Source organism: Pocillopora verrucosa, chromosome 2 (genome assembly GCF_036669915.1).
Source record: "Pocillopora verrucosa isolate sample1 chromosome 2, ASM3666991v2, whole genome shotgun sequence".
NCBI classification, from domain to species: domain Eukaryota; kingdom Metazoa; phylum Cnidaria; class Anthozoa; order Scleractinia; family Pocilloporidae; genus Pocillopora; species Pocillopora verrucosa.
Window position 1 is genome coordinate 769,627 of NC_089313.1, and position 15,246 is coordinate 784,872.

Consider the following 15,246-nt stretch of genomic DNA (forward strand, 5'->3'; position numbering starts at 1 on the left):
CCTAAGCCTCGTCGCAGGCCTTGCGCCCGAGAAGATTGATATGTTTTTACAAGAGTAGACCTCTGAGTCCTTCTTTTCTCTCAAAGTAGTATCGTAGGCATACTGCTGATCAAGTTTAAGCAATTCATTTTTATATTCTTCACACTATATATTATATAGGATACAGAAAAATAGAGTAAGTTGACAACTTTCTCTCCATTTTATAAAAATACATCCATTGTTTTAAAAGCCTCTCGTGCTTTTACAAAACTATACATCCGTTAAAAAATGTCATTTTGGTTTTAACATAAATGTTGACCATTCTCGTACAAGTCGCTTTTCACCGACAACTCAGTTACGAAATGCGTTTTCGACGGAACCGATTGGTTGAGCGGATATTTCATATAACATGGCTTTAGTTAAAGGATCTCTCTTGACACGGAGTAAACCAATCCCGAAATTACACGACAAACTATGAAGAAACACTCAACTGGAAAAGGCCGGATTGTCGAGGTACGACATTTTTATGCCGCGGGGCCAAACACTGCACTCGCTTGGTTCTATTCCATATTTGTGCTGTAACTCGGATTAAATAAGAATTTCCCCTTATTTGTCTGTCATTTTTGAATATTAATGTTTTTGTGTCTCCAGTTTTAGCTAACGTGCGGTTTATCTTTATTTTACTTCGTTTGTTCAGCTGTGATCTTATTCGTCTCTTTGCTGTTTACGAGCTGTAGCGCGCGTAGTCAACACCCGCACACTGGGCAACTCATTCGCATCGCCTCCAATGTCATCGGTCAGTGGCAATCCTTGGTAATCCCCGTGATCAACTTCGTCATCACTCGGAAAGCTATGCTGCCGTCGATGCCGTTTTCGGTGCGAACGATTACTCGCTGACCTTTTCGAAGGATTTCGAGCCTCGTTTGGGGAGTGGCGTTCAGGAATTTGAGTTTGATCGTGAAGAGATCGGACAGAGGGTAGCGACGGTACTGACCCTCGCTCCAAAACACGAATCAACAAAGCCTTCATCTCTGCTACTTCGTTTCTCATCTCTTTCACAGTCTGCTCATGTCGGTTGGAAACTTCTGCGAGGTCAGATCGCAAGCTTGATACAAGAAGAACAGAACAAAGAAAACGAATTAGTCATATACAACAGAGACATGATTAACCAGTTAACTCCCAAGATCTGATTGTTAATTATCCCCTCTAGCTGCTATATATTTCCTTGTAAAATAGTTTCAAGAATCTGGCGTAAAATCAAAATATCAACATCTATCTGATAAGTTTGAGTAATCTCGTCATCTGTTTGCTGGGTAATGTATGGGTATAATAGGGAGAAGTTACATGTGAATCGATATCACTCCTGAGATTTAAGGGTTCAAGATATAGCCGATTAATAAACATCATCAGCAGAAGCCTTCCTGTTGGATTTCGACGAAACAAATCTTTAGGACATTCTTCATATCCTTCGACAGAATGTGACCGCCCAGCCCAAATGGACTATGGAATACTTCGTGAGCTACTTTACGCTACAGAAACAAGTGTAACATTTTTAAGTTGAAATTTCTTTTTGGTAAGTAACGGATGAAAAACACTACTTTCGTTGCTAAACATTACTCGAGGACTGTTTCAAAGTTGATACTGTCTTAAAATTTAGAAGTATAAGCCACCTATGTAATGTTCAAATGCATTTTTCCCCAAAGTACTTTTCTGCCAGTCAGTGACTTCCCAAACAATAAAAGTATGTTATCCTTTACCGTTCAATCTCTCGTTTGGTGCTTTTATCTGCCGTCTTTCCTGATCCGTTGCGGTTCATCGGTTGTAGCATTTCGAACACTTCATCAACCACGTCTTTGATTTGATGCGTCATTCGTTCCAACTCACCAGAACCAGGCTGGGTGGAGTCATCATCATAATACATTTCCTAATGAGTAAATATATTTTAAACAGATAAGAATGAGTGTTATTATAAAATCATTAAAAGTAACAAAAGGTATTAGATAGAAAAAGTAAAAAACGGCTTCATTTGAAGGGGAATAATCAACTGCAGCGACATTGGATTCAAGTTAAAAGAATAGGGCTGAAGGCCCGAAGAGCGCGGAAGAGAGCAAAAGAGAGCGAACGAGCGCGGAAAGCCCTATTCTGATCTAACGGACTTCCATGCAGACTTACACGTACACCACCTGAGTGAGTTTTTTGGTAACTCTGACAATTCCCATTCAGGTTACAGTTGAGCTGAACCAAAACTCTCACATCTTAATTATTCCTACTTCAACGGAGAATACAGCGCATGTGAGCTATCTAGACAAGTGCGCGTCCATGCATGGACGCCAACTCCGGTGCGAATTTGTATAAGATTCTTAGTTCTCCCTGCGCTTCCTTATAAATCATTTTATACTTTCAAAACAATCTTTAACATATTTGTAAACACCAATATTATTAAACATGCGTAAATCTCTCTTTGGCGTCAAAATAAGGCTTGATAAAATGGAATGTCTTCATTACTCTAGTCTTTGGACCGTACAAAGCCTGCGAATGAGACTAACTTTGGAAGAAGATGATCTTTATGTCTCACCTCAGGAGAGAATCTCTCATGAATCAGTCTCCTGTATCTTTCCCGAGTCTTGTCTCCCATATTCTCTTCCATAGTCAGTATGGTGCTTGCGCGCTGCATGGCTGCGTTCGCTTTGGCGTTGTCATAAACACGCTGAAACGTGTCCGACATCAGCGCAATGAAAAGATTTATCATCACAATAGCTGACACTGCTAGGTAAGTTCCGCAGAGAATCTGCGCCATTAACCGGTCTACCACGAGCAGGGAATCCCAGGGGTAATTCCCTACAACTGTCAACTGCCACACGGAATACATAAGATCGTTAAAGTTCTCCCATCCGTCACCGTCCAACCCGTTGGCTCTCATAACTGCAGCGTTCTCTGCGCCTCCGAATGTCATCCAAAACGCACAGACATAAGGTACATATAATATAAAATAAAGGAAGCCAAACTTAAGAGTATCATCAATGATATGTCCGATCATAACAATGAACGGTCCCAGTGAAATGAAAGCGCGGAAAACTTTCATCAGTCGAAGCCAGATGAAAATCAGTGCAATAGCGAACACTTTTGGATGAAGGGAGCGAGCTACATCGCTGGCTAACACAACAGCAAAAATACGAGTCACAATTATTCCCAGAATCCAGCCGTATGTCACCCAATCAAAGTAATTCCAAGCGTCATTAAAGTAAGAAATTCCTGAATCTAAGATGTCGTTGCGTTCCATTTCAAGGTACTTTCTCTCTTCTGGCCAACGCGGATGAGAAAACTGTAGGTCTTTCTCGAGCTCATCGATCCTCCATCTTTTCCAGTTTCGGTGCGACTTCTTCGAAGCACTAATCTCCTGAAACTCCAGGCAAATAAAGTAAAGAGTCATGCAACAAGCTAAACTCTCCAGAACAATTCGCCATATATAATCTCTGGGAGGTTTGTAATAGTTCGTAATCGAATCGTCTCCGAAATGAAGAGTCACACCTAGCGCTGTCCATACTAACACGAAAAATGCGTGCACAAAAATGTTCTTTATTGTTCCACGCCAGCCAAATTGGTCCCACTTTACATCAAGAAGCCGTTTGAAAACTGGGTGCATTATAAGTTCCATTTGTTTGTAATATACCACACAGTGAAGCGGTGATCTAGCGCAAGAAACGTATGCACCGTTTTCGTCCGGCAGATAAGGTTCCAGATGATTCAGGTAGAAGTACTGCCGGCGGTTACCCCGGTCTGTTGTGTGAAACTGATCCAAGGCTTCTTTTGCGACAGGAGGCATTTTGGAGATCATGAAAGACATAACTGAGCTGCCTGCACTGTCTTGAACACCAGCAGCTGCGCCTTGATCTATTAAATATTTGGCTGTTTCTGATCGATCTGAAACACAAAGAAGGAATTTATACACCTTCACGGCCACACTCATGTTAGACAAATCTGAATCTCTGAATAATTGTGAAGACCACAGTAAAAAAGTGAAAAATACATATAGGGTACAAATAAATATTTGCCACCTAAGAAATCTTGAGCCTAAGAAAGAAAAACCACGGAAATTTACCAATGACAATTTCAAAGGGGAAATAGTTGATCAAGCTTTATGAGTTATTAACTTGGAAACGGAGCTATACAGAATTAGTCCAACTGTCTGAGGCAAGAGTTTGTGTTTTCAGAAAATACACCTATCTTGTATGGAACAACTTTCAACATACATACTTTATTGTTACCTCCCCAATGGGGCTTTTCAGGAACAATTACTTAAATTACTTAAGTTACTAATAAATTCAACCCCCTCAAACAAAATAAAACTAAGAGTTCAAGCAAAATAGTTGCTTAGCTTAGGAAACAAGAATGACGCATTTCATTGGACTTTACCACTCTGAATCACCAAGAACCCTTCAACTTCCAAGATCTGATTGTTAATTCTCCCTTCCAACTTTTACACATTTCCTTGTAAATTAGTTACAATAATTTGGTGTAAGATCAAGATAAAAACCACAACCTGATGAGTTTGAGTGTTCTCATCACCTGTTTACTGGATAATGTATTAATACTATAGGGAGAATTTACTTGTTAATCACTCCTGGATTAAAGGAACCAATAGGATTCAGTTCAAATCATACCTAACTCAGCTGCTACAAGCAGAGGAGTGCGTCTTTTGTAGTCTGTATCATCCATCCTGCCTCCCAGCTTAAGAAGCATTCTCAGTGCTTTAGATGCATCATTTTTAGCAGCATAGTGAGTGGGTGTTTGTAACTCTCCAAATGTGATGGCATGCAGATCAGCTATTAGAAAAAGTGCACAAAAAGGGATGCTATAAAACTTGAATTGAATATGCAATGGCGGAAATGGTTCAGCTATTTTTCTTCAAGAAAAATCATTAAATGGATCAATACTACCACACTATTTTGTGTTTACTTGAAAATGATATCAATCAATGTCTAATAAATTCTACACAATATTTAAAGCATTAAAAATATAAGGTGGTTCTGAACTACAATCAGATTTTCTACAGATTTGCTATAGCAACCTTAAGTGTCAAAAAAGTGTCTCTCCATTTCTTTGATAGCATTTCCAAGGTAACAAACAAAGCATTTTGAAAGTTTGATAATGAGAATAATTGGGTGATTGGTATAATGTTAAAATGGACACTACTTTGAGCCATGCACAGTGGCAACCCATAGAATCCTTACTAAGGTTTACTTCAAGGGTGTCGGTAAACAGAGGCTTTGTTCATTGAAAATAAGGAGTTAATTGGTTTTTTCTACGAATTGTGTATTCTTCAGATGGTGTATATCTGTTTGATATGGGCTCCTCTGAATATAAGTTCTCCATGAATCAATCAGTAGGCAATTTTGCTTTGGACAATTTCACTTTGGTACATAAAACATTTAAATCGGTAATTTAGCTCACAGTTTGTGTCTATTACAGTATAAGTATGGTAAATGTGACAAGAGGAGCTTTTCATATTTCATAAAACTAATATTCAGCGATTGAATCGATTGCATCAAAAATGGAAATTTAATTTAAAAATCAAAGCACTTAATGATAAGGATCGTAATGCTCTCATTAGTGTGGGATCTGGAATACAAAAAGAGGATATGAAATACATAGACTCTAATTAGAGTTTACTTAAATGAGGTAAGGTAATAATCACGCTCATAAAACTAACCTTTGCTGGTAACTAGAAACTCTACCATCTCAGGATAATCAATTGATGCAGCAATATGTAGTGGCGTCCGTCCAAACTCGTCTGTTTTGTTTACGTCTCCGCCATTTTCCAAAACAAACCTGGCAACATCCACGTGCCAGATTCGAGCAACTTCATGCATAACACTTTGTCCGTGCCTATCAGTAAAGTTTATGTCAGCTCCTTCACCAAGCAGTCCTTCTATAAACTCAAAATCAAGCTCTTGTTCCGTCTCAATGCTTTGCTTGGCCAGTTTGGCGAAGTAGATGATCAATGCTCTGCTGGCTGCGATCGAAGGATGTGTGGGTTCGCCTTGATTTACAGCAGGCATTGGTTTCATATAAGCATTTGTATCATACATGGAAAGTCGCTCATTTCCTAAATCCTCGACATCACTATCCAATACACAGTTCATTTCTCTTTCCTTGTACGAACTTGATCTCGAGTAAACTCGCGTAGCTCGATTGTTATTATTCAATGCGGAAGAGTTTTTCTCCCCAGCCAGTGATCTCATAGAGCGTGTGTAACCTTTCCACCGCGAAAATGCCATGACCTCTTTGGAAACTTTCTGCCAGTTTTCACTTGAAGCTGTCGAAGTTCTTTTCCTCGACTTCGTTACATGATTCATCCCTTTCAACTCCACGCACTCACGACGGTAATCTTGGTCGTTGTTTGCCGAGATCACCGGATGAACTTTCCCATTCCTAGCCATTATTAATTCATCTGTTCGGCTACGAATCAAAAACGATTTATAACTGATTTAAAATTGTCACAATTTCATCGTTAACAGCGGCATGGTCTTGATAAGACTCAACAAGTGCTCAGAGTAACTTGGAAATCTTACACATTAATGTTCTCGTGTGTCTGTCACTGAGTGCTTATTGTGAGGTTCGTGACGTTTTAGCCGCCATGTTGTTGTTAAGCAAACAGTAGTCTGTTGCCGAGCACGTGACTCAAATTAAATGCAAATTTTAAATAAGATTTAAACCATCTATAAACAAACATCGAATAAAAATACTTTTCGGTGTGGCAGGTCTGTTTGTGGCAACCCATGGGCTGGTGTAGACCTGCCATAAATTTCCTTTAAAGCGCTTAAATTGAATGTATTTAAAAGTTACATCTTAAAACGATTAAAAACAAGGATGTATTAAAACTATTAGAAATATAAGAGGACAGGATCTTTCGATTGAATTGAACAGGCCTCTTTCTCCAATTGTATTTGGCCCAATGCTCTTGAGGCAAGTTTAAGTTTTCCTCTAAAAAGCTAGGGATGTAGCATCTCTGCTGAATTTTGGGATTGATTTCCACACGATAGGACCCCTATATCTTATACTATTTCTTCTGAGTTCACCATGATATCGAACTTGCGAGAAGACACTCATGCGCTCGAATTGTAATTATTTTCTTTATAACGAGTTCTAAGTAGGACCGTACGTTGCTCCGGTAAGCTGTTGTTGTACACCTGATACATTATCAATGGCGAGCCAGCGCTTATAGATATAACTCAATGGCTTCCATGTAGAAGTTTTAAGGAAGTCAGAATCAAGAGTTCCGCTGGATGAAATTTTTTCCTTTTAGACAAATGCTACACATGTAGCATCAATGAAACCTATCTGATGTTAGAGAAATATTTTCTCTTTTCTACAGCTTTGAAAAACTTTAGGAGCAAAGGAACAGCGATATTAAATGGCGTGAAGTTTCCTAATATCAAATTAATCACTTGAAAATGATAACTGCCGGGAAACGAAAACAAACCTTGCAAAATAACTCCCTCCAATGTGGAATTCAACCTCAGGGTAAACCATTTTCAGTCACTGGTGAAGTTTTCAATTCTTTATTCAAGCTGCTCCAAAGACTCGAACGAAGTGAAGGGTTTCTTGACCAAAAGGGATTTAAATTCCTTCAGTATAGTAACTCATTTGACAGCAAAGCCTAATAAAACAAAACAAAACAAAAGAAAAACAAAAGACTTGGTGTGTTCTTTGCAGGTTCAAGCGTGCCATTTTTCCGCCAAAATCTGTCACGTGCCTAGCAACCAATAGAGCGCTCTTCTTCAAAGTTGCTAATTACTGGTCGAACATCTAATTAAGCCACGTGGATTGGGTGTTTATTTGCAAACTTTAAGTTTTCTTTGTTAATAAGTGCGGCATTTCCACCCTTGGAGATGGTGCATTTTTCTGCTCATTTAGTCTGAAACTCGTGTTTTCGATGTATCAAGAAAGTTCTGGTGCGCACAGAGAATAATGCCGGGAAATAAACCACACTCACTTTTTGCAGCTCAGCTATCATGTTTTCGATTAGTTATTGCGTTTTTTAATTAATTGCTCAAGTGTATCAGTGATCCATAAAACTGATCCAATCATCAGAGATGAAAATATGATTTAATAGTCCTCCAGTAAATATTTAGAAAAAAGTACTAAAAATTTCTAATGTGAATTATTTCATAACTTTCGGTCTAAAAGTAGATCAGTGATTTTAACAGAATTCTGAGAAATCTAATAGGTAGAAATCTCACTCAATGTAGGAGTTAAACTATTCTGATTAAAAAGAATACTTGCATGGATCTTAAAAGCATAAAAATTACGACTCAATGTCGAAATCAGTCACTTATTTCATAACAAATAACTGTTTCTTAACTTGGCCAACAACGTGTTCTCCAAAGCAGGTTCCTCGCCTTTCCATACTTCTCGCACGTGGTAGATACGCTTCGCCGCGTCGAAACCGATCAATTGAAGCAACAGCAACATTTGTACTTCTACATTTGCTACTTTCACAGTATTTTGAATATTACATGACGTATTTTCCGTGTTCTACAGGGTAGAATTTGTTGGCGATATCCACAGAGATTTACACTGAAAGACTTGATACTTTCCTTTAACACAATTAAAGCAAAATATTTCATTCATTTTCAGAGCACTTAGTTGAAAAGATTGTGTACAAGCACAAAATAAATGTGAGCTAAATATCACCGAGGGAGAAGAAAAACAACAACAATAAAAAAAAAAAAAGAAGAGAACAAACAAACATGGAAGTTAATAAACGCCAAACTATTTATAAGCCCATGGGTGAAGCTGTTAGCTCAAAGCTAACCATCTCTGACTTAATCAAATACAATTTGCATGTCTCCAATACAACAGTGTCACCGGTAAGAGCTTTAGAACAGCCTGTTTGTGCTCATGGTTTGCCTCGTGTTCAAAGCAAACCTGCAATTTTTTTGCTATAAAGAAACATCGCCCTTCTGTGGGATAAAACTATTGTTTCGCTACAGGTTGTTTTTCGTATCTATAAATCACACAAACAAGTAGTAAATTTAGTGAATTCTTTGGACGCGAGCCTAAGTGTTTAATCAAGTGGGATCATGTAGGAAAGTGTTATGGAATTCAGAAATTTAGAGTCGCCTATGGAAAATGTTGTTCTTTTTATCATCATGAGATAAAATATGAATTTAGATAGGCCTTGATCTGGAATAAATGATCTTCGGCCTCTTCTTGCAAAAGTCGATGATTCGGCAAAAAGTTTGGAAAGTTTATAAGACGTTTTAAAATTGTTTTAAACGTGAAACTTAATAAATTTTGAGTTGGTAATCCACATAAAATTTTCACGTGTCATGCAATTTTTAAAACCCTAATGTATACTGCATTTATACCATACTACGACGATTAACTGTGTTCCTAGAACTGGAGATGGATAAAGTTACATTTAGATGATACTGTGTACATTAAAATACGTTGTTATTATCATTATCTTGAACATGATTAGTTAGACTGTGTGGAAGCGTTTACAGTTCATTAACTAGATAAAATCAAAAATTCGGAACACGGAGGACATTTCAAATCAAAGGAGCCTATTAGGAGAGGAATGAAACTGATTTCATAATCTGCGGAAACTGCACAACTTTCTAACGTATTTACTGCAAAAGAAATATCTGATTGTACGTCAGTTTGGGCTGGCAAGACCAAGTTAGGTAACCGGCATACTTACCAACGCGTGTAGAAGACGAGGAACATTATGGCAGTGGTATTCGAAAAAGGAGAGATTAAGGATTGATATGTCAGTTTGCAGTATCAAGTGGCGACGTTTAAAGCCTCTTAGAGCAATGGATAGCTGTTTCAGAACTTGTGCAAACATGTTTTTAAAAATATTTTGAAAAGAATAACAAACTATTCATTCAACTGTCTGTTTTCGTTTCCTTTCTGTATCACGTGCGTCGAAAACCTAACCATTTGTACGCTTTGAATCCTGCGACTGGCATTCACCTCGAACTAGCAGAGTACATGTTTCAATTATCTTCTCCGAGCTGACTATGATTTTTAAGTTACCACGATTTTTCCTAGGTCTTCAAGTGACTTATGAGGCAAACCACTTGAAGGAGAGATACATGCTAAGGTTTTAATTACTAATGAAACTATGAAAATGAGATAAGGTCTTAAAAGCTTCCTTTAATCAGCTATCAACTATCATGTTTAAAAGTTTGGGAGTGCTGTATATTTTACAGCGCACGTATACGCCTTCTTGTCGCCTCGAAAACATTTTGGCGTCTTTTTGGCCACCTCAGTAAAAATAAATGTCTTCAAGAGGAAACTCTCATATTTAGATCCACCTTCTCTTAGGTTTGGCTCTGGAATCTTGAGACTTTAAGGATGAACCAGTTCAGGAATGCACAATCTTTGTTCTCTGTTCTTACTTTCATGATCGTTTTTAGCTCGGCAAAGATATCTGTTGACCAGCGCAGCACAACGTTTACTGACTACATCGAGGAACTGTCAGAGGATCTGAGGATTTCAAAAGATGAAAACCTCCTCTTTGTATTTGACAAAGGTTTGTTTGCATTGCGCTTAAAACTGTTTTCTCTGCCTTCGATTTGCATCTTTAGAGTTGGAAATGTTTTTTTTTTATATATTTTAATTCCAAACTGTGGCACATACGATAGTATTTGATGAATGAAGTAATTTTGTACCGAAAAATGTACATGTTTGCTTGGTGTGCGAGACACTCCCGTTCTTGTTTGAAACAATCGTGAGGAATTATTTGCTTGTATAATGTGTTTTTTTTTCATTTGATCATCAAGAGCCTGGGGTTAAAAATCCCATCTTTTTCAGGATTTCTTCGTCGAAACACCAACACTGACGATCAGTACAAAATAAAGTTCACAACCCATTTTGATACCTCGGCCATTGACATCGAGAACACGTTAAAACTTCACCTGGCCTTTCTTAGACTTCCCACAAAAGATAACGTTATCTTCGCTTTTGACGTCCTTGACGAGGACGGAGTTAGACTGGCTTACAACACACAAGATTTGCTTGTAAACACAACAAAGACGATAGAACTTTATGACGTATCAAGGCTTTTGGATCAGTGGAAGGAACAAAGACGCCTTCGTAAAGTGAAAGTTGAGTTCATCATCACAAACACCTCGCGGAAAGAATTAAAAAATTTTGAAGAGTGGTGGAAAAATGGACCCGTTTTCCTCGTGGCCTATTTCAAGAGTATTTCAACAACGTTTACAAGATCTATCTCCACTGGTAATAAGCCAAAGAGACGCTATGGCAAACTCCGCAGTGGTCAGTACCCGACAGAATGTCGACTTCATAGCTTCAGAACCTCCTTTGCACGATTGGGCCTGTCCAACGTGTATGTTCGACCTAAAGGCCTTATCAACTTCTCTTTGTGTTATGGCCGATGTGATGTAGCTGACAGCATGAGCTCCTCTGCGAAACACATCACACCACATGCGTTCGTCTTGGAGCTCGCCAAACGGAGACGTGTGTTTTCGTCCCCAGGAGTTCGTGCGAATCTCGTGCAGAGTAAGTGCGTTCCGACCAAATATCAAGGACTTGGTGTTTTAAAAAGAGAAGCCAATGGCAACTTGGTGAGAAAGACTATTTTTGACTTGACTGCAAGTGCTTGTGGTTGTCGCTAAATGCCTCGACATGATTCACAGATAACGAAAACTCGGGTTCGCCCACAGTCAAAGCCAAAAGCCAATTTTCAGATAGTACTTTTTACAGTACATACCTTTAAAGATGCTTTCTGCTACTTTTATATCTTTTAAGACTTTTTTCACCTGTGCTACATATTTTGTCATTCAGATTTGCTCATTATATTGTTAAAAGTATCTAAAATAATTTTGCTTCTTCACTTTCTTTGTTAGGGCTTTCCTAACGTTAAAAGTTTGCACACTGTCTATTGAAGTGAAAAAGTAGTTCACTAGCTCTGATACTTAATAAAGCTATTCAAAGTTTCACTTGGTTTTGTCTTATTTTTTATAGCTTTCTTCTCACTGATCGTTGATAACTTAAGTGGATCTGACACATATTTAAGCACGTTAACACAATCCCCTTAAACAACTGTATTTACCTGCTTTTTCATTGTTTTCTATTTGTTTGCCCTAGTCTACTTGTCAATTTCACCTGCACTGCCCTTAAAAGGAGCCTGGAATGTTTTCCAAAACAACAGTAAGCCGACAGTATTGAGCCAAACTTAATTTCCAAGAGAATTCAAGAGAAATAAAGGCTTGAGCATTTTTCATTTGCAGGTTAACTGCTTATATCTCAAGCTTAGTGAACATGTTCAAGACTGGCCCAATGTCATCTTAGAAAGTTCAGTATTAAATTGTACTCATCAAGGACAAAATTCAGTTGTCAACCTTAAAACCAAGAGGTCAATGAGTACACTCATTGCATCTGTTTGGTTTTCAATCAATTTGAGGATTTAACTCCCATGACTGACCAAGACAGAATTTCTCCTTAAAATGTCAAGTAGACAAGTGATAAGAATAAAGGAAACTATCAATTAGGAGATTGTTTAGTTGATTAAATACCAAGTTCTCCAAACTAAAATCCTAAGAATTGTATGACAGACTGTAAGAAGAATTACTGATGAGATCTTGTGAGCTATAGGGTTAATGAACATCAAAAGAATTGTTCTTTGTCTCCAAAAAGAAATTTGCTTCCTATACCACTTGAAGTGGATCTGCATCATATGAAGAAACCAACACATTAACCTTCTCTTCTAACAAGCCATTCAATTTTGTCTTAAATTCCAGCAAGAAACCACGTTCTGTGTTACTGTGTTCGCACAAGACCACATGTACTCCATTTGTCACTGCTTCTAGCACTTCGTGATGTGACATTTCTCCTGTCAAATACACATCAGCCTTTGTTCCTTGCAGTAAACCAGCTCCTGACCCAGCACAGATTGCGATAGTCTGAACACAGCTTTGCTGGGGGTCAGCTAGTTCAGGCATACCTAAATGTGCCGCAGCAAGACGAACATGTTTAAGGTTCAGGTGGTTTTTGATGCGGTTTATCAATTCTGACAGAGTAACTGGTGTCTGTAGTGTACAGAGTCTTCCTTGACCAGTTCCCAAAAGAGGAATCTGTGAAAAGTAACAGATCAATGTCAGTATCTGAGCAACTGTGTACCTACCCCTCCCCAAACTCAACATTAACCCTAACTTGCCATCAGTTGACTGGTGTTGGGTTAGGGGAGGGGTAGGTGTGCAGTTTCTCAGATACTGACATTGATTGAAGATATTTCAAAAAGAAAAATCAATTGATCAAATTTGTTCCATGTTATGATATTTCAATTAAACAAAAAGAAAAAATTATGTAACATTTCTATAAGCATGAAGCCTCAAAATAGTGATGGTTATCGGCTGTTAAGGTTTTGACAGGTATTAAACATATTTTGAACTAAAGGAAGGTTTTTAGTACTCCGGCAAACAACTGAAGGAAGGAAGAACAAGTACAGAAAAAAGGGAAGAATCACCTATGGGGAATTCTTGCTTGAAGATACTGGTATGAAAACTATTCAAGAGCTACAAGTCATTGCAGAAGGTCATGAAGATTAGAAAATGCATGGGGGTGCCCTGGTGGACAATCATTGAAAGAGATATGTAGATTTTAGCTCTGTCACTTGTTCTGAGTACTGCAAGTCACTATGGAAGATCATGAAGATTAGAAAACATATGTAGAAGCTGTGCATGGAAATAGATATACGGATTTAAGCTTTGTCAATTTTCTGAGCCCTGCAAGTCACTGTGGAAGACCATGAAGATTAGAAAACACATATGGAAGCTGTATATGGAAACAGATCTACAGATTCAAGCTTTGTCAGTTGTTCTGAGCACTGTTTAGCCCCACCTGAGCTAAAGGCATCACTTCTGTTTTACCAACAGTTTCAGGAAACTGAGAAGTCAACATCTGAAAAGCATTGACCAGGCCAGTCTCAGTGCAATGTAAGGAAATTGTCTCTGGTCTGTTAAGAACAAAAAAATACAATAAGCCTAAGCATTTATTAATGAGAAAAAATTGTGGAGGAGAACATTCCAAAAATGTTTTAAATATTTCACATTTCAAAACAAAATGACTCTTGACACTGCCCTTAGCGGTTCACTACTAATAAACAGCTGTTTTGAGTAAGGCTTTCAGAAAAAGGCATACAACCCCAAAAGGTAATCTTTCTTGCCCCAGGATTTCAGGGAAATCTGAGAAAAATTCATTGTACGAAGAAGGCATCAAAGGTTTGATGACTTTATTAATTTGCACTATAAAAATTCATTGATTGCCAGATACCCAGATTACCTTTTAAGGATGTCACATGAAATTTTGTCCTTTTTCCTGACAACCTTTCTCCAAACAGCTGTGTGTAACATGTATGCCTGAATAAGCTCATAGTTAGGGCCACACTCATTAAGTATTAGAGGGGAATCTCTTAGAAAGGGCTGAACTTAAAGGGGAATAGGAGATTCTTTACCCTCCTAAACACATGTTAAACAAACAACCCCTCTCCTCCTCCCCCATCTAATTGTTCAGATGGTCAAAACATACTTTGTTACAGCCACCACCTCAATCCTTTCTACTCCATCGAGTCCTTTGAGGGTGTCTTGAAGCTTTAGTAAACTTTCTCCTTCCTGATTGGTCAACATACTTGTCAATACTTTGTACTGACAAGAACCAGATCCTTTTGAACATTGAAGGGGTTCCACCTCTGCACTTCCCAGACCTGAAGCGAGCCAGTCGTTCACGCCATTTTTAACCGCATCAAAAGCTGTATGCGGAGAGTACACAGCTATTTTATTCTCTATCATTTTCACAATAATTCTTTCCTTGAACGTTTTTGAAGTAAGACGTTTAAGTGGCTTAAATATCGGCGGGTGATAGGATATAACCATATTTACTCCTTTTTCAATAGCTTCTTGTACTACTTTTTCAGTTAAATCGTTAGTAAGAAGAAGTGATTTTACAAAATGAGGTCGGGATGGTTCGACGAGTAAGCCCACGTTGTCCCATTCTTCAGCTAGCTGTAGTGGCGCAAACTCGTGTAGCTTTTTCACGACGTCTTTGAGATCCATTGAACTGTAATAACGAGGTCTCGACAGACTTATACTACTCAAAATTCTTCGAGAGAATATAGAAGACCTTGTGATTAGAAAGATCATGTGTTTTTGATTGCTTAATCTCACTAGACGATTAGGTTCGAAACCACAATATTGAAGAAGAGCAAATGATAAGATACTGGATCGAGCTAAATTT

The 15,246-nt window shown here is 38.3% G+C and overlaps 3 protein-coding genes across 3 annotated transcripts; 1 reads left to right on the forward strand and 2 right to left on the reverse strand.

Annotated features, from left to right (window-relative positions):
- Positions 1–109: 109 nt before the first annotated feature.
- On the reverse strand, positions 110–7,585 carry LOC131782587 (transient receptor potential cation channel subfamily A member 1). The gene is made up of 6 exons (XM_059099338.2): positions 7,463–7,585; positions 5,690–6,438; positions 4,641–4,802; positions 2,555–3,900; positions 1,737–1,903; positions 110–1,084 (listed from the first exon to the last, which is right to left on the reverse strand). The coding sequence occupies exons 1-6, from the start codon at positions 7,510–7,512 to the stop codon at positions 685–687; spliced, it is 2,874 nt and encodes a 957-aa protein (XP_058955321.2). The 5' UTR covers positions 7,513–7,585; the 3' UTR covers positions 110–684.
- A 2,578-nt stretch (positions 7,586–10,163) lies between these two features.
- LOC131782539 (bone morphogenetic protein 15) lies at positions 10,164–11,954 on the forward strand. The gene is made up of 2 exons (XM_059099281.2): positions 10,164–10,525; positions 10,807–11,954. The coding sequence occupies exons 1-2, from the start codon at positions 10,348–10,350 to the stop codon at positions 11,628–11,630; spliced, it is 1,002 nt and encodes a 333-aa protein (XP_058955264.2). The 5' UTR covers positions 10,164–10,347; the 3' UTR covers positions 11,631–11,954.
- Positions 10,262–15,196, reverse strand: LOC131782541 (NIF3-like protein 1). Its single transcript, XM_059099283.2, has 3 exons — positions 14,542–15,196; positions 13,855–13,969; positions 10,262–13,088 (listed from the first exon to the last, which is right to left on the reverse strand). The coding sequence occupies exons 1-3, from the start codon at positions 15,150–15,152 to the stop codon at positions 12,663–12,665; spliced, it is 1,152 nt and encodes a 383-aa protein (XP_058955266.2). The 5' UTR covers positions 15,153–15,196; the 3' UTR covers positions 10,262–12,662.
- Positions 15,197–15,246: the final 50 nt, after the last annotated feature.

Bases quoted from the DNA above. Each gene is read 5' to 3' on its own strand.
- LOC131782541 (XM_059099283.2), bottom strand. From the start codon at position 15,152: ATGATCTTTCTAATCACAAGGTCTTCTATATTCTCTCGAAGAATTTTG. The intron at 13,970-14,541 runs GTATGTTTTGAC...TGTTCTTAACAG, and splicing joins GAGGTGGTGGCTGTAACAAA to ACCAGAGACAATTTCCTTAC. The intron at 13,089-13,854 runs GTGGGGCTAAAC...TACTTTTCACAG, and splicing joins AAGTGATGCCTTTAGCTCAG to ATTCCTCTTTTGGGAACTGG.
- LOC131782539 (XM_059099281.2), top strand. From the start codon at position 10,348: ATGAACCAGTTCAGGAATGCACAATCTTTGTTCTCTGTTCTTACTTTC. The intron at 10,526-10,806 runs GTTTGTTTGCAT...CATCTTTTTCAG, and splicing joins CCTCTTTGTATTTGACAAAG to GATTTCTTCGTCGAAACACC.
- LOC131782587 (XM_059099338.2), bottom strand. From the start codon at position 7,512: ATGGTTTACCCTGAGGTTGAATTCCACATTGGAGGGAGTTATTTTGCA. The intron at 4,803-5,689 runs GTTAGTTTTATG...TTTTTCTAATAG, and splicing joins GTTTCTAGTTACCAGCAAAG to CTGATCTGCATGCCATCACA. The intron at 1,904-2,554 runs GTGAGACATAAA...TTTACTCATTAG, and splicing joins ATGAGAGATTCTCTCCTGAG to GAAATGTATTATGATGATGA.